This window comes from Ictidomys tridecemlineatus, chromosome 6 (genome assembly GCF_052094955.1).
Source record: "Ictidomys tridecemlineatus isolate mIctTri1 chromosome 6, mIctTri1.hap1, whole genome shotgun sequence".
In the NCBI taxonomy this organism is placed as follows: Eukaryota; Metazoa; Chordata; class Mammalia; order Rodentia; family Sciuridae; genus Ictidomys; species Ictidomys tridecemlineatus.
The window spans coordinates 45,013,986-45,037,889 of NC_135482.1; the positions used below are offsets into that span (position 1 = coordinate 45,013,986).

Below are 23,904 nucleotides of genomic sequence, written 5' to 3' on the forward strand. Positions count from 1 at the left end.
TCTACTGCATAAAATTCTTATAATGATGCCTTATCACCTAAAGGATAAAAGTACAAACTCCTTTCCATGAGGTAAAATGATTTAGTCAGAAAAAAATAGGAAACACCAGTAGTAGCAACAGAAATAGAAAACACTTGTGCTCAATGCAAGCTAACCACTGTTTTTTATACTTTTTTACCTATATAATTACTCATTAAATTTTTATGTCTACTTATGTAATAGTAAATGCTAAGATCTATGTTACAGATTGTAAATTTTCTGCTAGTTCAGAAGAAGGAAGTGGAGAGAAGACAGGGATAACTTCAAGTGGCTAAATTGAGTTTCATGTTGAATAACAAGTAGTTCGAATAGATGTAAATAAAAGGTAGGAACATAAGAATACCAGTTATTGAATTAGGGCTCACCCATATGACTCCATTTACCTTAATTATTTCTACAAGCACAAATACAGTCACATTTTGAAGTACTGAGGATTAGGACATTAACATGAATTTGGGGGGCAGGGAGCACAATTGAACCTATAACAGAGAGGCAGAAATGACTATGAGCCACAAACTAAACTTGGGGCTGGTGGAATTTGTGTTGACTAGGGTGGCAAGATTTTAGAGTATTTTAAATGCCAGGCAGAGGAGTCAATATGGATGGTTTTAAACAAATTACTGCTATTCAAACCATTCCTGATGTTTAATTAGCACCAAAAGGGTGGGGGTAGATCAAGTTAGAATAGTTTGTACTACCTGACTATATATTATATCCACTTTTATCATCTAACACGACTTCTTATCTTGCCAAGATAATTAAATTATCTAAAAATCATTTCAGAATTAATGTTTTATCCTTTTAACCCTGTTTCATACAATAAAATATATCCCCCACTCATGCAGTAGAATCAATGAAATACTTGTTACCTTTCTCAACTATTTCATTTTTGCTAAATGTTTAAATACTTGGCTAAAATGTTTTTTCAGTCAAAACACCATTTATTCTATGTAAGATATATTTCATTTTTTAAGAAAAAGTAAAATTATCTCCCCAAAGTTATTATAATAAGAGCACGTAACACTAAATAAATTTGAAACTCACAAATAACCAGCTAATACATTTTTGCTAGCAATGAAAAATTAACTGAAATCTGTTTAAAAGGGATTAAATACTGAAATTACAGGAATGAGATAACTTACATATACATAGATCAATGAAAGAATTATTTACTCCTCTTGAATACTAATGGCTTTACTGAAGGTCATTAAAATGCTGAATATTAACCTACTTTTTAAAATAAGGAACTTGAAGCAAAACTACCATTCATTACAAATGAAATGATGATTTTGAAGTAAATGCAATCCAAAGAAAATCTTGGGTTTAAAGAGACAACCTAAATATTCTCTACTTCAAGATAATCTCATTCTATAATTTTTGCTTTGAATAACTTTTTTTTTTTTAAATACCAGGGATTGAACCCAAGGACGTTTAACCACTGAGCCACATCATCAGGCCCTTTTTAATTTTTTATTTAGAGACAGGGTCTCACTAAGTTGCTCAGGGCCTCATTAAGTTCCTGACACTGGCTTTGAACCCTTGATCCTCTGGCCTCCACCTCCCAAGCCTCTGATTATAGGTGTTCACCACCACGCTTGGCCTTTCATAACTTTTTTGTTTTAACCTTTCACATTACTTTTTTGGCTTTACATTTTATTTTTATGTATTCTTTGAAACTGTTCACATTTAAGATTTTTTATGGATGAAATAGAATTGAGCAAATATCTTCTATAAAATTATTATATAAGCTTATTCAATTTTCTACTGCAAATCAACCTTATAGCACACAGTGAAATAAATCCCTAAGGGCTGAATGTATAGAACATGCTGAAAAGTACAAGAAATAAGCTAAAAATGAGCATATAACCTACATTTGTTAGTCCAGATGTGTTTGCAAACATGTATCATGAAGAGGGGTTAATAAAAAGGGATAAAGTTAACTTCTGAAAGGGTTAAATAGAACCCCTAACACATTATTTTCTCTAACCATGTATCTTATATTATAGGACTGGAAAACAAAGTTAAAAGTCTGGCACAGAAAATTACACACATTTGTTTAGTTCACATCAGAAACAGCTTTTGAAATCAAAAGCTTGGATAATAATTGAAGAGCAGTTTGTTTCAAAAAGGAAACCACTGTTAAGACATGAGGAGTTAAATGTGTTCTCAAAACCCGCATTGGAAACTTTTAGAGGACACAGATGATACTAGTTTCATTTAAACAAACTAAACAGTTATGATCACAAGTCTGTGCAGTAAAGCAAATGTTTCACTAAATTACCAGAATGCCTCCAGTTGTTAAAGTTTAAGAAAAGTCAGTGACAGATTAAGGAGACTAGTGTTCAACTCTGAAATCATTCAAAAGATAAAGGACAGAAAGCCTTTAGCTTGCCTTCCCAATATGTGACAAATTCAATAAAACTATATTGGAACACAGGCTTAGTTTCTATGCACATTTTTAGAAATTGCATAGAATCATGAAACCATAAGATCTAAAATAATGTATTTTAAAACCTAGGTCATAATGTACTTTGACACATATTCACCATTCTAAAATGAGAGACTTTATGGCAAGAAATGGCCAGCATCTCTAATGATGCCATCATTTCAGAGAGGGGACACATTGCATTGTACACATTCATTTTATGGGTCCAAAACTTGTGTACAGATTGAGATTACTGTTTACTTATAAAAAGCATTTTATATTGCTGAAAATTTTTGTGAAAACTTAGCCTTTTTTGAAATTTCATTATGATGACTATAGTGACCTTTTGTCAAACACAAAACATTATTTTTCTTGCTTACATATTTCAAGCAATGTTTGATGCTTGAAATACCAAAATGATTATTTAAAAAAATAAAATGAATTTTTATGGCTCTTTGAGTTTGTTGTATAAAGATCTGTCTTTAAGTGAGTTTTCAAAGCTTTGCATTATTTTCATAGTTCTTTTTCTGTACTCTTTGTAAATTTTCTCTATCCTTTCTGAATAGCATTCTGGATATAAATATAAGAATATGTTTTTAATATAACCAATTTTTAAAAGATATTTACCTTTAAGTTGTAGTTGGACACAATTCCTTCATTTTATTTATTTATTTTTGTGCGGTGCTGAGGATTGAACCCAGGGCCTCACAAGTGCTAGGCGAGCACTTTACTGCTTAGCCACAATCCCAGCCCTTTTAATACAGCCAATTTTGAAAATAATAGAATGTTTCCACACTTAAATATAAAGTTCTGTTCCTACTCAGTATTCATTTGTCATTCACTATTCAAATGTGATTGCATCTCAGAAATATGCCAGGCATTGGATTTTATCTCTGAGAGAAGGGATAAACAGTGTGCTTTTCCCTATTCTCACACCACTCAACACATTTCTGACAACAGATACTTGGGGTTTATTTCCCCACACACCAAGAAATCAGTTATTCAGCCAACACCAGTTCGATATCCTCTGATTCAATCCTGACACTATAGTATCAGATCTCACAAGTGAGGACTCAGTCCCACAAAACTATTCCCTACTTCAGATATCAGTTGCAAGTAGTAGGTTGTCACCTACCCTTCTGACTGATGAACTATAAATCAGTATTCCCATGACCCCCTCCTCCATTTTGATTAATCTGTTAGTGTCTCATACAACTCCTTTTAAGTTTTATGGAAGGGCTGGGGATGTGGCTCAAGCGGTAGCACGCTCGCCTGGCATACGTGTGGCCCGGGTTCGATCCTCAGCACCACATACCAACAAAGATGTTGTGTCTGCCGAGAACTAAAAAATAAATATTAAAAATTCTCTCTCTCTCTCTCTCTCTCTCTCTCTCTCTCTCTCTCTCTCTCTCTCTCTCTCTCTCTCCTCTCTAAAAAAAAAAAGTATGAAATATGCTATGTCAAGAGCTTTGTAATGCTTTGAACAACCAATAATAAAAATTAAAAAAATAAAAAGTTTTATGGAAACTTCAGAATATAAACATGATTGATTACATCATTAGCCATTGATCAACTCAACCTTCAGCACCTTCTATTCCCCAAGAGCTGTGGAGTGGAGGGTGATGAAAGTTTCAATCCTCCACTCACTTAGCTGTTTCCTGTAGCAACCAGTCCCCATCCTGAAGATATTCAGAAGACCACCAAGAGTAACCTCATTAGAACAAAAGATTCTCCTATCTCCCAGGAAGTTCCAAGGGATTTGAGAGTTCTGTGCTAAGAACCAGAAACAAAAACATGTTTGTATAAGATGTCTTTCTACATTGTCATTTAGGTCTCAAGAAAACTATATGATGTGGATACAGTAGTATAATCTCCCATTTTCTTGTAGTCATGTGTATGTAAGCAGATCTTCTCCAGCTTAAACTTGTGAGCCATATTTTCCCTTTCAAGTACTTGTGCATATACCGAATTTCTGTTATTACTCATCACCTTTGGAATTATATCAATATTAAAACTCATTCTGAACTGGACATTAAAGATGCTGTTACCCTCAGTGCTTCTATGGGTATTATCATCTGTAAAAAATAGGTAGCCTGAAAGAAACACCCAAATAAATAAATTAACGAGAAGAATGTAAGATCTTTGGAAACTAAAAAGTGGTGCAGCAAACTAAGCGTGCATGCACACACACACACTGTAACAATACTAATTAGAGATAAAATAAGAGTTTAATATTGTTAGCACCTAGTTTGCTATAGCACTTAGTTTGGCAGCTACTAATTTGCAAGTGCCATAATTACATGATGTCACTGTATGACAATCTGTAGAACATTTATTTCAGATAGGTGGTATTTTCATTTCACAGATGAGGAAACAGAGACTTTAAGAGAATTTGCTTTAGATTACATAGATTAAAAAATGATAGGATTGGAATCCAGATCTTCTAATTCCAAAACCTAGTCCATTTTCTTTTGAAATATATGAAATATTTTTGTATCTTTATTCTTCTGGGGAGAGTCTCCATAGATTTCATAGGATTCTCCAAAGAATCCCTAATAAGGAAAAAAAAATACCAAAGAAACCACTAAAACTCTCCACTGTAAATTCAGTACAGTTACAATGGTGAAGAAAGTAATTCTGAAATAGCCTGGTCACAGAATACGTCCAACAAGTTTTAAAGTATGTTTTTAAAAGAGTTAAAAGTCGGTCAAATGAATAACTATGGGGAACCCAGATAGATGATTAAAATTCTGATTTAACTTTACTATTGAGTTCCCATTATATACCAGCTTTCCATACTATATATTACTGTTTCTCAATGTTCAGCAACATAAGAACACCTTTTAAGAATTGTTGTGGAGGGGCTGGGGATGTAGCTCAGGGATAGAGTGCTCACCTAGCACATGTGAGGCCCTGGGTTCCATCCTCAGCACCACATAAAAATAAATAAATAAAATGAAGGCATTGTGTCCAACTACACCTAAAAAATAAATATAAAAAAAATTGTTGTGGATACCTAAAGTGTTACATTAAATTTATTATAAAGATACTCTAATATGTGCAAATAGAAAATGAGGTAGACAGAGGTAGCTATTTTTAACTATATTTTTCAAAAAATTAGGAATAAAATAAAAATATTTAAAAATATTTAGAACTAATAACAATTAATTTTGATATAAAAAATATTGTTTTGCTGAGTCTAAATCATTATTAGAAGTTAAGACAGCATAGGTTTATTTGAATTTTGGATACTTAAATCATCATGTAATTACTCATTTTTCCCACCAGTTTTCTATTTTAATTTTTTTGAAACCTTTATTCCAGTAACAAGCAATTACTGTATTTGGTCCTTATCTGGTATGTACACATCATTCATTTGATTATTCTTTGTTTATTCATTTGTTTATTATATGGCCCAGGACAATTTAAAATGTATAGCTTGGCTCTGACTGTCGTAAACACAAAAATATGGACATCCAAATCAGGTGATATTGATTATTTATATAATCATTTTCTTTATGATCCAAATGTAGTTATATTCATTGTTAGATGGTTTTTAAATGAAAATATAAAACTGAAGTTTTTGTGAGAAGTCACAAATATTAAAGAGGATCACTAGGGATTTGAGAAGCAAAGCTTAAGAATTTGAGGGTTTTTAATAACTAAGACTTGGAATTTTATCCAACTAAAACCTACATGCCCTTTTATCCAACTAAAACATACCTTTGAGCAAACTGAATAACCTCTCCAATCTCAGTTTTTCTATCTGAAAGTTGTGCATTAGAAATATTAATGTACCTTTTAGAATTGTAAAAATTTTGTCAGATAGCATATATAAATGTGTAGATTGAACCAAACATTCAATAAATAATTGTTATGACGATCATGATGATGACAGTGATTTTATATAAGACTACATGTAATTTAAGGATTTTAAATAAAGAAGTATAATAATTCTAATGAGGCATCCAAAATAGGAAATACAAGAAATAGGCTACATAACTGGCTATTAAATAAATAGTAACAGAAACATAAATGTGCTGGCTGAGTTATATATTTTCTGTTGAGATAAAAAAATAAATTAAGTGCCAGGCATAGTGGTGCACACCTATAATCTCTAAAATCAGAAGGCTGAAGTGGAGGATGGCAAATTCAAGGCCAGCCTCAGGAACTTGGCTATACCTTTTCAGAAAATAAAAAAGGGCTAGGTATTTAGCTCTATGGCAGAGCACCCCTGGGTTCAATCTCCAATACCAAAAATAAAAAATAAATAAGGTAGAAAATTATTACATTTTATAGTTGTCCTAGTGATCTTGATTTATTTTGCTGCCATAATAATAACACTTTAAATTTTTCAAAATAAATGTTAGCTTACATGAAGGTATTTCTTTCATAATTATTTACAGGGTTTTAAAAGACACGTCAATTTTTAAAAAGACATTGTTTATAAGAAGATAGCTACCAAATATTTGTACCTAATTCTCAACATTCCATTTTTAATGTAATGTCCCACTCTATATGAAGTAAAACCTATAGTCATCAAGGGGTTTTAAAAACAACTGCCTAGAATAGAGGTAAGCACTGTATTCATAAAACATTTGTATTTCATTAATAACAGTAAGGTTAGTTTCTATGAGTGATAGATGGTCCTAGAGGAATATTATACCCCAAACTTCTCTATTCCTTTTAATGAAATATCCTACAATTAAGTGCTGAGGGCCATTGCCAAGTAGGAATGATGCATCGAAATTTCCTTGCCAGTGTACCCCATGTTAAATGGACTTGCCTTAGAAATTTGCTGTGACATTGCATGTGTGTTTGAGAAAGGTGACCCTGCTCAAGGACCAGGGTGGATCCAGGTTTAGGGTGTATCCTGAAGGTTTTAGGAAGTATCTCGGGCTCCTTGGGTTTAGGGCGTTCCGGTTTAAGACAATCTGGGTTTAAGGCAGTTCCAGGTTTAAGGTTATTCCTGCTGGGAATAGGGCGTTCCTGCTGCCTGAGTTCCCGTTGAGAATTGAGAAAGTATTTGGGATGTGTATTTGGCGCGGCAGAACTCAGATTTACCCAGAACGTGTGTAGAGGCCGGTGTGAGTTCGGGAATAAAGAATTACTGTTTGAATCTACAAGGTGTGAGTGGCTCGTGATCTTGTGCCCAGCCAGACTGTGGCATTAAGAAGGAGTTCTTCATAAGTATAACCCATGTATTAGTCTGTTTTCTATTGCTATAATAAAATCCGGAGACTGGATGATTTGTGAAGAAAAGAAGTTTATTTAGCTCACAAGTCTGGAAGTCCAACAAGAGCATGGCACAGGCCTCTGCCTAGTTCTTGTGAGGGTAATGGCAGTAATGTATGTAGAAGAGTTTACATAGCCAAAGAACAGAGAGGAGCCAGTCTTGCTCTTTTGTAACAACTTACTCATGCAGAAACTGACTGGTATCCTACAACTTAATTAATCCTTTCCAAAGGCAGCATCCCCAATGACCTAACAACTTCCAACTATGCTCTGCTTCTTAAAGGTACCACCTCCCAGCATTACAACACTGAGAATTAAGCTTCTGACATTTGAACCCCTGGGGGAACCACACAAACCATATTTAAACCATAACAACCCACATACGTAAGTAGAACCACTGAATGGCAAAACCCAAAGAAATAGTTAATTGATCACTGACAAACTCACAGATGCCCCTGAGAAGAAACTTTGATAATAAAGCACAAGAAGAAATCATAAAGCAGACCTTCTAATTGTAGGGCAGACCTGTTTGGTAGCCTCATCCTGAAATCTAGTTTATTCTTGCTAAAAGTGTGGGGAATCAAATTAAAAAACAAAAATACCCTCTTTAGTAATGGAAGAGAAAATCTTTATTTTGAATAAACAAATAGCATACATATTTACTACACCTTTTAAATTAAATTGAAGAACTTTATATGAAATCTGCAGAGTTCTCTTGTAGAAACAAAAACTACAAAAGAGGAAAGAGACCCAAATTAGGTTTCTCGGTTTCTCAGTGTGTTAGTGCCATGAGCAACTGGTAAGTACTCTGGAGGTGGGGTTCCCCGTCCTAAGTTAAAATAACTTTGAATAACCTCATAGTATTAAAAAAAAAAAAAAGTAGTGTCACAATCAACAGCATTCACATCCACCCACCCTTCGTTAAAAACAAAAAAGGCCTGAGAGATACAAAGGAGGCCTTTTAGGGAAATGGTGTTGTGGACAAGGGGTCTTCCAATATGTAGTTGGAATAGAGGTATTTGGGAGAATCAATTTTAAAGATTGAGATTACTGAAAGAAGGGAAGACATTTCTTTTCTCTGTAGGATGCTGACTTGGCAGGAGAACTTCTGAAGTTCTCTGAGTAGAGGAAAAATAATTGGAAAGAGATGATAGACTAAGAGACAGGATAGCAGGAAAGTGGACTCCACACACATATTTAGTGTGGCAAGAATAATGAAGATTGCAATGGGTGGTAAGAACAACAGGGAAGATAGGAGGATTGAACCATTTGTCAGTTAAGGGCTGATCACAGCAGGAGGAATGAAAGGGGTTAAGCTTGATCCAGATGGGGACCATCAGGAAACTGGTAATCAGAAACTCTGCAAGCTCCTTGAAAGAAACCTCATTGGAGATATAGCTTTTGGACAACGTCTTATGAAAATTATCAATATCTGATTAATAAGAATTAATTGTATCCTCCCCCCCTTAAGGATAAACATTTGCCCCTTTCTCTCTCCCTTTCTTCTGCCACAAACCAAGAGCACTGAAAGAAGAAGCAGATGTCTAAAACAGATTTCTCCCACACAGGTTCAAAGTCACTAGAGCTCTCCCTGCATGGCGGGTAGTAGGGGGGCAGGGATGATGAAAAGAGCTTCAAATTAAGCTAGTCTGAAATTTTAAAGTTTAATAAGACTGATGCTTTAATTTTAAATTGTGACTGTTCTAAGAACTTAATATTAGCTGAAGATTATAGATTCTATGTAAGATACATTAAGAGAGCCACCACTCAGGGAATAAAGGGAAATTCTACCTGGTATTGTTAGGGATAGGGGAAGGGAAAAAAATAAAAATTCAAAAAGCTTTTTTTTGTTTAAACTCCCAACATGCTGAAATGTTTTCATAAACTAGGCAGAAATACTTTAAAACATGCATGCTATATAGTTCATTTAAGTTATATAGTTCATTTCAAAGTATGTTTTCAATCATTATCAATTTATTTTTCAAACTTTATGAAGTTTTGCAATTTAAACATCTTTGCAAATATTTTAAAAGTCCATGTACAACTGATCCTTTTACCGACATTCTGGAGCCCAGATGAAACAGTCAGGTGAGAAACATTCTTTACAGAATGATATTCTTAAAAATTCTGCTCCTTTTTGCATTTGCCACCCATTACCAAGATAGGAAGCTGTATCATTGAATCCTGATATTGTTACCCACAGGCAGCAATGTCAATCAGTTGGATATTGTCACCCAGCTGGGATTTTAAACATGAGAGTAGGATTAAAAAGCAAAAGAGTCTGAATTGCCACTTTACTTTTAGCATTGGCCTTGCTAAAGTTAGTCAGACAAAAATCTCAGCATTTTAAGTAAGTGTTTATGCATCTAATAAAATAAAAGTAATATAGTTTCAATTATAAAAGAGCAAAGAGTAAATCTAAAACTTAATATTTAATCATTGAGATGAATATTGAGTTTTATTAACATTTGATGCAATAATATCTTGCATATATCTAATTAACCCTTTAAACTATCTTACTTAATATGGTGTGAAACATGAAGAACTGTTTTTTGTTGTTGTTTAATTAGTGAGGGAACAATACATGTGATTGCTTTCCAACTTCAGGTCTGAAGACAAACAATTAAGTCATTATTTTATATGAAGAACAACATTAATGCATACAAATTCCCAGTGTATTCATGCTAACAAATATTTACCATTTGTCAGATACTTATCCACACATAGGAAAATAGAGCAATAAGAAAGGCAGATGGGGGTCCCTTTTGTGGAGGAGATAGATAATAAACTATAAAGAAAGAAAGAAAGAATGAATGAATGAATATGATATTATGCAGTGAAAAGAAGTGTGAAGGAAAATGAAGCAAGATAAAGAGTGACAAGGAGATGAGAAGCTTTTAAATGAAGTGGTCAGTGAAGACATTTCTGAGGTTACAGTTGAGCAAAACATCTGTAGGAACTGATGTTATATCAAGTGCATGTTGATACACACATGCGCACACATCTTCTAAAAACTATTTGATGCTTCTGATCTTTTCTGTTTTAATCTAACAGATCTTAGAGTGCTATATTCCAGGCTTTGCTCTAGGCTCTTGCAATATAACAGTAAATTAAATAGATGAAGACCTCTGACAGTATGGAGACAACAAATTCCAACAGGAAATTACAGATACTAAATAGTATAATAAATAAACTATATACTGTTAGAAGGTAATTTATACTGTAAGAATTGAAAAATACAACAGAAAGAAAGGAGGCTAGGAAAAGGATAAGTTTTGCTGGTAAATAGGCAAATAGGGTAGGCCTCAATGAGACCCAAGCAAACACTTGAACATCTTTACAGGTATATCAAGTGCTCCTCTGAGGGAACAGCTCTTATTGACATACATGGGTTCAGATATATATGCATACACTTTTACTTTTTTCCTAATTATTCCTAGATAATAAAAATTAATACAATACATTATAATTGTATATTATCTACAGGAAGTTGTGAATATTATTTTTTATTTATTAGGAAAATAGTTGCTGTATGTGGTTTTAAATTTTTATCATCTGATATTGTGAAAAAATATTTTAAAAGGCACTTAAAATAACCTTATTGTTAGAAATACATGTATTTTTACATACTGGCATTTGTAGGTCACATAGCAACTATACTATATCCTTTCTTGTTAAAAAGTAATGATGTTTTTAAAGTTATGTTTAAAAAACTAAATAAATAATTTAATATTGGAGAAAATGGTAGATTACTTGCTTCATATTATAAATTGAGTACAAGAGTAACAAGCTTGATGTTTTATTGGTGTGAATAGTTAGAAAAGTGAGCTTCTATTCATTCTATAAAATTAGAATAATTTTGACATTTTTATCTTGCTTTGGCTTTATTCTGTCTTCTAGACATTGATAACTTTATTACAAATTTGTTTAAAGACAGCTATCTCCATTCTTATTTGCATAGTGGCTGTGCTAATTTACAGTCCCACCAACAGTGTAAAAGTGTTCCTTGTCTCCACATTTTCTCCAGCATTTATTATTATTTGTGTTCTTGATGACTGCCATTCTGACTGGTGTGAGAATGTGTAGTTTTGATTTGCATTTCCCTAATTGCTAATGACATTGAACTCTGTTCACCCATTTATGGGTTATTTGTATTTCTTATCTGAGAAGTTTCTGTTTAATTCATTTGTCCATGTATTAATTAGGTTATTTGATTTTTTTGGTGTAAAGTTTTTTTGAGCTCTTTATATGTTCTAGATATTAATCCTCCATCAGAAGAATAATTAGCAAAGATTTTCTCCCATTCTGTAGGTTCTTTCCTCACATTCCTAATTGTTTCCTTTGCTGTGCAGAAGCCTTTTTTTTTTTTTTGAGAGAGAGAAGAGAGAGAGAATTTTTTAAATATTTATTTTTCAGTTTTCAGTGGACACAACATCTTTATTTTTTATTTTTATGTGGTGCTGAGGATCAAACCCAGTGCCCCGCGCATGCCAGGTGAGTGCGTTACCACTTGAGCCACATCCCCAGCCCTGTGCAGAAGCTTTTTAATTTGATACCATTACATTTATTAACACTTGGCATAATTTCATGAGCTTTAGAGATCCTATTTAAAAATCATTGTCTGTGCCTAAAAGCTGAATTTGACCCTATGTTTTCTTCTAGGAGTTGCATAGTTTCTGATCTAATTCTGAGGTTTGGGATCCATTTTGAGTTGATTTTTGTGCGGGGTGAGAGAGATAAGGGTCTGGTTTTGTTCTTCTACATATGGATAACCAGTTTTCCCAGTGCCATTTGTTAAAAAGCCTCCTTTTTTTTCCAGTGTAGATTTTTGACACCTTTGTGAAGGATCAGATGCTTGTAGATGTGTGGGTTTGTCTTTGTGTCTTCTATTCTGTACCATTTACACCAATACCATGCAATTTTTGTTTTGAAGTTCTACAGTATAATTTGAAGTCAGGTATTGTGATGCCTCCAGCATTGCTTTATTGGCTTAAAATTGCTTTGACTATTCTAGACAACTCTTGTTAATCCACATATTATATTTGTTATTCTGCAGACTTAAGTAAAATCTTCTAACCATTATGTTTTTAAGGTATGATAATTTTAAAAATTAACTAATCACAACTAGCTGTTTAGATATAACTGTATTTTCTTTTTTTAAATTGCTTTCTGTGTTAATTTTTGGGTCAGTGTATAAAAAGGTGAATTTTTATAACTTTAGATTTAGTATCTTTTACTAAAACGCTAATAAATATTTTTTAAACACTTCGTATACTTCAACTAACAAGAAATTTGTTATGGTTTAGCTATGAGATGTCCCCCTAAAAGGCCTTGTGTAAATGCAGGAGGTAAAGAGATTAAATTATGAGAGCTATAACCTAACCAGCGTATTAATCTATTCACTGTAGTAATTTGAAAGGACTACTGTTCTGGGTGGTAACTGTAACCATAAGAACCAGTCCTTATGAGTTAGCATGATAATTTTTTTCAAGAAGTAATTTTTCCACTATAATTGTAAACTCAAAGTTATGCTTTGTCTGTGGACTTAGGGCAGAGCTGGAGCTTCATGTGAACTTCAGTTCACAACTGTAAATGTAGAAATTTTGAGCAGTTCATACTGAGCTATAGCTTCCCTGAATTTTTTGCTATCTAGACATATTCCCTTGTTCTGGAAATTCACTTGTTCTGAACATGATCTTCTCAAAATCAAGTGATCCCTACTTTAAAAAGCATTTCAAGTGATTAATCTGATAATCCAGTACAATGAAGCACAGAGCCCTACGTGATCACACAGGTTGCATGCTCATGAAGCAGGCTCCAAAATATAAGAAGTGCAAGATAGGAAATTGAACCCTGGCACACTTTGCATCTGAGCTACATCCCCAGCCCTTTTTGAGACAGAGTCTCACTAAATTGCTGAAGGCCTTGATAAAGTGCTTATGCTGGCCTTTAACTTCTAGTCCTCCTGTTTCAGCCTCCTGAGTTGCTGGGATTATAGTCGTGTGCCACTGTGCCCAGTTTGTTTGTTTTTCTTTTTTAGTTAAGAACATTTCTCTATATATTCATAAGCTCTCAGATGAAGATGGATCTTTACCATTCTTGATTTCATAGAAGTATGCATATCTTAAATTTACTTTTTAATAGGCCATTAGTTTGGCTAATTCAAATGAGACCTGACCTGACAATTGAACTCTCTGAGTAATCTTCTGTTAGACCTCAGCTTTAACCTCCATAATAATAATATGTTGTTTACATTGTCTGGTACTTAAGATTAAGAAGGAAGCCTCTAATGGCACTCATTGGTAGAGTGCTTGCCTGGCTTACATGAATCCTGGGTGAAATCCTCAGTGCTGCAAAAATAAATAAATCAGTCTGAAAGATGGTTCTGAAAATACACTATTCCTGTAACACAATATTTTCTTTTATTTTTATTCATGTTTTCCAGGTTATAATATAATTTTCTAAAGTAACAAATTTGGAAGATACGTAAATCATTTTTATATATGGGCAAACAAGAATAATCTCCCTTTTCTTTTTATTCAAATATTTCATCACTAATTTTATTGGTGCTTTTTATGATCATCCTCACTTACTATTGTATGGTAGTTTGTGTGATACGGAGCTTTATGTGAGATAGAGCCCCTGACAATAGCTTTATTGGTGCTATAATTAACCATGTTTTCTGACCAGACATATTAGTGTGTTACCTTAAATATTTGGATGTTTTATTAATTTAATGTGATAATTGCCTAATTGTGTCAGGACTTAAATAATAAAAGTTGTTTGTTTGATGTTCTAAAAAAAAAAAAAAAAGAAGTGCAAGATAACAATAAAAATCCTAGAAGCCTATGACTGTGCCTAACAGAACTTCTAATTTTGTCTCCTGTAAGAACTCTAAGAGTACCTATATTTATTAAAGTTTTATTTGGAAAGCATTTGATATTATAAAGAGTTATTATTAGCATATTTTTACATATTCAAAATTAAAATGTATACTATATTAAAAATCCAGAAATTTGTATTTGTTAAACCCTATTTTTTTTATTAGTCTAAAAAATTTCAGATTTCCTAAGAAGAAAAAATCTCCCCTTTAAGTTCTGTTAAAAGAATGAGATTTTTATAAGCAGCATTAGGTTTTATTTTCTATAAGTAAATGATATCAGTTTGAATTTGTCATAGTCAAACCTTCTTTGGCCTCATTAGTAAAAAATTGTGCTTTAGTAAAGGAACCCTAGTGTTATCTAACTAGTCACTCTGTTGACCTGATCATTAGTAATCATTAGACAGGGTTGGGGATATAGCTCAGTTGATAAGAGTGCTTTCCTCGAATGCACAAGGCCCTGGGTTCAATCTTTAGCACCACATAAATAAATAAATAATGTTGTTAATGAGCATTATTACATTAAAAAAGTAATCATTAGACAGCTAGGAAAATAGCACTACATTTTACATTTGTCAGAAAATCTTATGACTTTAGAACCTAAAATGTATAACAGTTAAATTGCAATGTGCCTAGTTAAAGTTGTTTAGTTTGCATATTCATAATGTAGAAAGCAGAATTGACCAAGAACATTTCAATCCAATCTATTATAACAGATCAATAAGCCTTTCCTCCTTACAAACTTTGTAACAGTTAAGAAAGCCAACCTAACACAAAATTTTTTTTTAATTTCTGAGTAGGAATTTTTAGGTTTACCATCTAATTAACTAATGGCTGAAATTGATATTATCACTGTGACAATTTTTTTGTAAAACAATGATACAAAACTTAAGTTCAGGTCACTTACGTTGCTCTCTTGAGTTTTGAAACTTGCTGTTAGCTTTGAGAAACTGAATATTATTGAATAAAATCCCATACTATCCTCGTCATGTTATCTATGGGACAGATACTTAAGTTAGCAAAACCGACCCTAATCCCTTCCTTTTGAGGCAGGCAATAGGAAAAGTCAGGAAAAAATAAAGCAGAGAATGAGTAGGGAGTCTGGGTAGAGATGAGGGTATGGTAGATTGCAATATTAGATAGGCTGAAAGGAAAGTCCTCTCTGAAATAATGAGCAACTAGAGAACTGGAGAAAAAAGAGTATTAGTATTGAATATCTGATGAGTGCATTCCAGGCAGAGGAAAGTGCAAATGCCCAGGTCTGTTGTGTTCAAAGCCTGGAAAGGAGTGAGCAAATGGTCCCCCTAAGCAGACAAGGTGGGGAAAATGATGAGGTGACAGTGCAGAGAAGGGTACAGAGCCTTGGTCATAAATCAGTGTAAGCTATTATTTATTTATGTATTTATTTTTGCACTACAATTCTTAATTCACCTTTATCCACAATTCATCATATCTCTGATTGTATATAAGGTATGTTGACTATTTTGGTAACTGACTTTTAACTCTGAGATAAGCCATTGGAAGATTTGGAGTAGAGGAGTGACATGACCTGTTTTACTAAGATGATCTGACCCAAGTGAGATAAGAACTAGAGAAGCAGGAAGACCAGGTAAGATGCTATAACAATATTCCAAGTGAAAGGAGATAATGACTTGGACCAGAGGTGTAACAAAGATGGTGAGAAGCAAGTAGTTTCTGGATAAAGAATAAAGAGCTCCAAAATTTATTTAGTTTATCATTGTTTGAAATATTATTTTTACAATCATTTGTGATCTATATTTTCATGGTACTTTTTTTTGAAAAATATAAGTAAGTGAAAAAAATAGACTCTCATTCTTTAATTTTTTTTTTTTTATTTCTACTAGGCATTGAGCCTAGGCCTCAAACATGCTAGGCAAGCACTAAACTACATCCCCAGCCCTTCTTATTCTTTTTATTTTATTTTGAGATAGTGTCTTGCTAAGTTGCCTAGGCTGGCCTCTAACTTGTGATCCTCCTGCCTCAGTATCCCAAGTACTTAGGATTATGGGTGTGCACCACCATGCCCAGCTTTCATTCCTTCTTATTGTGTGTGTATATGTATGTATGTGTATGTACATGTGTGTTTGTTCATGTGTGTATATAGATATATAATTATCATATATCATTTTGCTACCTACTATATTTATATATCATGACAATTTCTCATACTCCTGAAATATAGTATTAGTGACTACATGGCATTTTTTGGATGAAGCATAATTTAACCATTCTATATAGAACAATTTATTTAAGCGGTTTTCTATTATTGACTATCTACACATCTTCCAGTTTTCTCTAATATAAGTACCACTAAAATTACCATTTGCATTGCTATATTTTTGCAATATAATTACTACATTACTTAGTTATTAACTAAGTAATTAACATGTTTAAGTTTAGAAATGACAGAATTTCAACTAGAAAGAAGAAACATGCAGTGGAACTAAGACTGTAAATTGACAACTCAGAATTTTTTGATTTTTTTCACTATAACCATAAAAAGAACAGATTATCTACATCTGATGCATACTGGTAGATTTTAAAGGATACCAAAAATATTTTAATATAAAAATATTTATAAATTCCTGCTGGATATTGAATAAACATTCATATATTTCAGGATTTGTTTTCTATTTCTGATAAACATAGTTATTAGTAGGAACAGAAAATCAATTGCAAGAACTGTTACTATTTTAACATTCTACATGAACTTTGGTCATGTTGGACTTCTGGCACCTGAGCTCTCATACCCATCTGTTTATAGGGCATTATGCCCATTCTTCAGATTTATGCCAGTTTCAAAAAGTCACGAATAAATCAAGATGGGCAATATATTGACGTATAAGTCATTTATTATTTAATCTCTTTGAATTAGATTTTTAGAAAGGCCTTTAGTCGTTTATTGATTTTAAATAACTTTTAATTAGGCATATATGTAAAGCAAAATATCAGCAAACTTTAAACTTCACTATGTAATAAGTAAAATACTATATTTTTCAATATGAGTAAGTTGATTTGGAAAAGAACCATAACCATAATATATCCTTGAAAAATATTGACTATACTATTTGAGGGGAAGAAATCAACATTTATTTGGTACTATGTATGAAGTGATTTTACATAATTTGTACATATAATTTTTATATTAATACTATGAAATAGATATTATTATCGCTACAGATAAGGATACTGAGAAGTGACTTACAAAGAAAATCACCAAGATAATTTCAAATCCATTTTATATGACCTCCAAACCCATGCTTTTAAAAATGATACCATACTGCTATGTGGTTGGTGTCTAAACATTAAGACAAAATGACAGAACTGTAATATTGACTGAAAGTAGTTTTTAGAAATTAAAAATTTAAAAGTCAACCAACTGAAATGATTGCTTAAGAAAAAAAAAAAAACTAACATCGAATGAGTGTTAAGATTCAAATTAGCTCTCCTTACCATGAAGACAATGCCAAACAGTAATTATTTGTTTCAGCTTTAAGTGAATACCACTTAGACAAAATACTTAAAAGAAAAAATATTCTAATGACCTGTTTTCTTCTTGTCTGTAGAGCAGAGATTTTCAAAGTTTAAAAAGCTGTGTTTTCCCAAGAAAAATTACATAAAACAAATTAGTATGTTTGAAGTGGGGTATAGGTAGGAGATAGAGGGGTGTATGTAGCTTTTGTTTATTTCTTACCCAATTCCCTCTTCAATTCCCTGTTTAACCTCTGAAGGAGTACTTATAAATTCCATGATTCAGAATGTTATTTAAAAGGCTGTGTTGTAGCCTGAACACTGTTGATTGACTTACTTTTTATAATTCAACTGATTTATTTTGCTTATTTACTAGTCACTATAAAAATGAGATTTGAAAGTGGTAGAAAAGTTTCTGAAGCAATAACTTTCATGTTTTATTTTATACTGGATTAACTTGCCACATTTCTCCCAGTCCTTCAACTAAATACCAGGCACTGTACTGGTTCCTCCCTTCATGAAACCTAAAATCTAGTTGGGAGAGACAAATAACAAGCGGGAAAAAGTAAATTTGTGCTATTAAGAAAACATCTGTTTTTGATAAAGAATGGTTATGGCATGTTAGATTTATTAGCAACACTTTATTGTATTGGGTTGAAAATGTCTCCCCCAGATTCACGTCCATCTAGAATCTCAGAATATAACCATATTGGAAACAGGGTCTTTGTAGATGTAATAAATTAAGATACAGTAATATTGGATTAGAGTAACCCCTAATCAATTGACTGGTATCCTTATGAAAAGAGAAATAGAGGTGCAGATTCATAGAAGAGAAAACCATGTGAAATGGAGGCAGAGATTGGAGTGAAGCATCCACAAGCCAAGGAACATCAAGAATTGCCAACAACCACCAGAAGCTAGAAGAGGAAAGAAAGGATTTTTCCCTAGAGACTTTGGAGAAACCATGGCCTTGCCAATACCTTAGTTTGGGGTTTTTAGGCACTAGAACTATGAGAAAGTAAATTTACATTGTTTAAAGCACCCAGTCTGTGTTAATTTGTTAAAGCAGTGCTAGGAAATAAATACACTACTTTTTATAGGTTAAGAAGGCTTTCTCTAAGTATATGACCTTTACATAGACAATTAAATAATGAAAATGACCTAGTTATAATAAAATCTCACTAGAAAGTAATCTCACTGGTGTTATTTCATGTCAGTGGTAAATATTCTACAGATATTTAAAATGACTAGTTCTAAAATTAAGTTGTTTTTCCCTCACTGCAAACTCCTCCTTTGCAAAATATACACAAAGTAAATATTAATATTTTTTTCTTGTCATATACAGACTACGGAAATTGGACAGGGTTATACACCTGGTAAGTAACAGAGCCTAGGTTCAAATTCAGGTAATCTGGCTTCAAGATCCTAAACTCTTAAATAACAGATCTACTAACACTACTCCTAAACCATTTATTCTTCCTATAGGCTTACAATGTGCCCCTTTGCTGATATCCCACATAATACAGTCTTTTTTCTTCTTTTTAAAAATCTTCTTGTTAATTAGTATAATCTTATCTGTGGAATCTAACTTTCTCTCTCTCTCTCTCTCTCTCTCTCTCTCTCTCTCTCTCTCTCTCTCTCTCTCAGTGTGTGTGTGTGTGTGTGTGTGTGTGTGTGTGTGTGTGTGTGTATCTTCCATAAAACAGCTAGTACAAGCTAGGCCCAGTGGTGCATGCCTGTAATCCTAGTGACTCAGGAGGCTGAAGCAGGAGGATCATAAATTCGAGGCCAGCCTCTATAATGTAGGGGGACCTGTCTCAAATTTTTTTAAAAAGGTGGGGGGAGTTGGGGAATGTAGCACAGTGATAGAGTACCCTGGGTTCAATCCCTAATTAAAAAAAAAATCCAGCTAGTACAATAATGTCTACGTGTAAAGTTGAATATTCTGACCTCTGATGCAATAAGAAGCCTTAGGAAAATTGTTTTTGAGAACTTCTAATATAATAACCTAGGCTGCCAATCACTCAGTTCAAATTTGTCAGATCTCTAAATGAGTGGATTTGAAAATATAAAGTAGCAATTTGATTTCCCATTTCCTTTGATCTTGTTTTTACATTTCACCTCTCCTCAGTTCTAAATTTGTTGGAAAGCCAGACATAATATTTTTACTTTTATCTCCTTCCTTAGAATTTCTTCTGTGGCATATATGAATTTACTTAGGGATTCTTCTGTAACAAGAACTATCTAATTGCCAAGTAAGAGTATGAAGAATTTATTACAAGGAAAAATGTGAAATACTTTTCTTACTGATTACCACTTTCTTATTAAGCTGTAATCAATGAAAAACTTTTCTGAGGGGAGTTGGGTAGGAGGAGGAATAGGTAATAATATTATGCTCAGCTTTACTTTGGAGTGCCACCTACTGGTAAAGTAAGTCAAACATGACAAATGAAAATCAAAATGTTGGGAGATTAAAACAATTAAATTTTTGAAGGGTGATCAACATGATGGTAGAAGAGGAGTTTACAGCATTTGTCTCCGCACAGAAACATCAATTTGAACAAGTATCCAAATTCCAAAATACTTTCATAAGAGCAAAAGAATTTAGGTCAGAGATTACAGAACTGGATGTAGCACAGAAATAAGAAAAGTTGCATTGAAAAAGAAAGCACAGTTTTACAATACTTGAATGTGTTTTCTCCAAAATTCAGGTGTTAAAAATATCTAAAGTGATGGCATTAATAGATGAAGACTTTAAAAAGTGATTAGGTTATAAGGGCTCCCACCCTCATGAATGGGATTAAGGCCCTTATAAAAAAGAGGCCTCAGGCAGTGTTCAGCTTGCTTGCCCTTCTGTCTTCTTCTAGGTGAGTACATTATGTTCTTCCCATCAACAATGTGCCATTTAGGAAGCAGAGAACAGCACTAACTGGACAACTAAATCTGCTGATACTTTGATTTTAGAGTTTCCAGTCTCCAGTACTATTAAATCACTCAATCTCGGATATTTTGTTATAGCAAAAAAATGGGATAAAACATGGTGTTACTCCTCCCATAAGCCTAGGTAGTACAACTTGCAGGGACATACACTCTGCATGGAAAAAGAAAGTGAATTAAGCATGTGAATTTCCCAAGAACTCAAGCACCAGACCCATCCCAGGAACCGCAGTGCCAGGCAAGACCCTGTGACTCTAGACCCTAGGTTGGTCTCTGCAACTCTAAGCTCCAGACCCAGCCCAGGACCAGCCTATCCTTCACTGCCTCAGGGACTAGGCTAATCCACATGGACACAGGCTCCAAGTCCATCCCAGTGCCAGCCCAGCCCCTTTGGACTAGCCCCTGTGGACATAGGTTACAGACCTATCTTAGCACCAGGCCAGTCCCTGTAGCCCTAGGATCAAACAGACTCAGATTCCAGGCATGTGCCACCAACCTAAGCTTCAGGCTTAACCCCATGTACCCAAGGCCAAGACCTTCTCCTTTAGACTTGGGCTCCAGGCCTACCACCTAGCACCCAGGTAACAAGCCTTTCTCAGTGCCAGGTTGGCTGTGGTGGATCTTAGTCTTTTAGACTGGCCCCTATAGACTTTGGCTCTAGGCCTCACCATGTAGCATCAATAAACAGGCCCACCTCAATGGACTAGCATCAGGTTGGCCTCCACAGACCCAAATTTAAGTCTACCCTGTAGACCAGAGTTACATGCCTGGCCATGGATCCATGCACTTGGCCAATCTAAGTGAACCCAGATACCAGTCCAACCTGCTTGAGGACTTTAGTACCATAATTGCCAACAGACCTTACTAGAAGACCCACCCAGAATATCTAGACTGTCTGGTGGAGGAGTTTTCCTGCCAAAGCCAGTATCTGAAGACTGGAAGAAGGACCTACTTCTTCGGATGGGCAGACACCAATACAAAGTCACATGGATCATGGCTAGTTGGAAAACATGACCCCACCAAAAGAACAAATAAGTTCCAGCAACCACCCTACAAAAAGTTAGATCTATAAACTACCTGATGAAAAGTTCAAAATAATCATCTCCAAGAACATAAGTGAGATACAACAGAACATAGAGAGACAGCTAAATAGTATTAGGAAAAATAATACATGAACAAAATGAGAAGTTCAACAATGGGATGGAAGCCATTAAAAAAAAAATCCTGGAGCTTAATAAGACAATGCCTGAACTGAAAATTTTCATATATGGGTACAACAGCAGATTTGATCAAGCAGCAGAAAGATCCAGTTACACTGAAGACAGGTCATTTTAAATTAACTCAGGTAAAGGCAAAAGAAAATAACAAAGAATGAAGGGAATGAAAAAAGCCTACAGGACTTATGGAACACCACCAACATGTTACTCAACGTTTGCATTTTGAGAGTTCCCACAGAGGAAGTGGGAAAATAAAGGGAAAAAAACTTGTTTAAGAAAGAATCACAGGAAACTTCCCAAGTCTGTAGAGGGAGATTAAGAGAAATGAAAAGAAAGTATTGTCTGCATACTATAAATCTGGAAAGGGATTTATATCTAAACTATATCAGGAACTCAAAACATCTCAATAGTAAGAAAACGGTCCAATTTAAAAATAGGCAAAATGGCTGGGCACAGTGGTGCATGACTGTAATCCCAGCTGCTGGGGCGGCTAAGTCAGGAGGATCACAGGTTCAAAGCCCGCCTCAGCAACAGCAAGGCACTAAGCAATTCAGTGAAACCCTATCTCTAAATAAAATACAAAATAGAGCTGGGAATGTGGCTCAGTGTTTGAGTGCCCCTGGGTTCAATTCCTGGTACCCCTTCCTTCTAAAAATAGGCAAAGATCAGATATGGTGTCCCACACCTGTAACCCCAGCAACTCAGGAGGCTGAGGCAGGAGAATCACAGTTTGGGGCCAGCCTCAGCAACTAAGTGATGCCCGAAGCAACTAGTAAAACCTTGTCTCAAAGTAAAAAATAAAAAAGGGTGGAAATGTGGCTCAGTGGTTAAGTGCCTCTGAGTTTAACCCCTAGTGCTAGAAGAAGAAAAAAAAGTAGACAAAGGAACTAAACACACATTTCTCAAAAGAAGACATACAATAAAAATGGCCAAAAAGTGTGTGAAAAAAAAATGTTCAATACCATTAATCTTCAGGGAAATTCAAGTTAAAACCACAAGGAAGTATCTTCTCATACCTGTTACAATGGCTATTATAAAAAAGGTGATAAACAGTACAATAACTTTTCTATCACATATGAATACACCACCAGTGTAACTCTACAAGAATGGAATCCTAATTAGAATAAGTTGTGCTCCATGTATGTATAACATGTCAAAATACACTATTGTCATGTACATCTAAAAGGAACAATACCACCAACAAAAAATAGATAATAGATGACAACTTCTGGCCAAGATGTAGGGATGGGAAACCCATGTAAACTATTGCTGAGACTGTAACAAGGTATAGCCATTATGGAAAACATTATGGCAGTTACAGAAAACTAAAAGCAGAACTATCATAGGATCTAGCAATCCTACTTCTGAGCAAAATCCAAAGAAAATGAAATCAATGTATCCAAAATATATCTACACTTCTATATATGTTCATTGTAGCATTAATCATATTAAGTCAAATTATGGAGTCAGTAAAAGTGTCCATCAATAGATGAATTTGGAAATGTGATGTATTGTATGTGCATATACATACATATATATGGAGATGTCTATATCTATCTATCTATCTATGTATATATATATATATATGGATATAGAATGGATATTCATATATATATAATGTATATAGAATATATATTCATTATATTCCTTCTAAGAAAAGTAAATCCTGTTATTTGAAA

General features: G+C 33.9%; 1 protein-coding gene across 15 annotated transcripts in view; it reads left to right on the top strand.

Annotated features, from left to right (window-relative positions):
* The window catches only part of LOC144378612 (uncharacterized), a 262,662-nt gene that overhangs the window by 5,725 nt on the left and 233,033 nt on the right, over positions 1–23,904 (top strand). For 2 of the 15 annotated variants that reach the window (XR_013440465.1, XM_078053143.1), the window contains exon 3: positions 19,417–19,447. The exons of 11 other annotated variants lie outside the window; for them this stretch is intronic. Coding sequence is in view for 1 of the 4 variants with exons in the window: in XM_078053143.1 (XP_077909269.1) it covers positions 19,417–19,447 (31 nt within the window). In the remaining 3 variants the exon portion in view is untranslated. Of the gene's footprint in view, positions 1–3,908; positions 13,312–19,416; positions 19,448–23,904 lie in introns of those variants that run through there. 2 more of the 15 variants (XR_013440467.1, XR_013440464.1) reach the window with 1 other exon arrangement.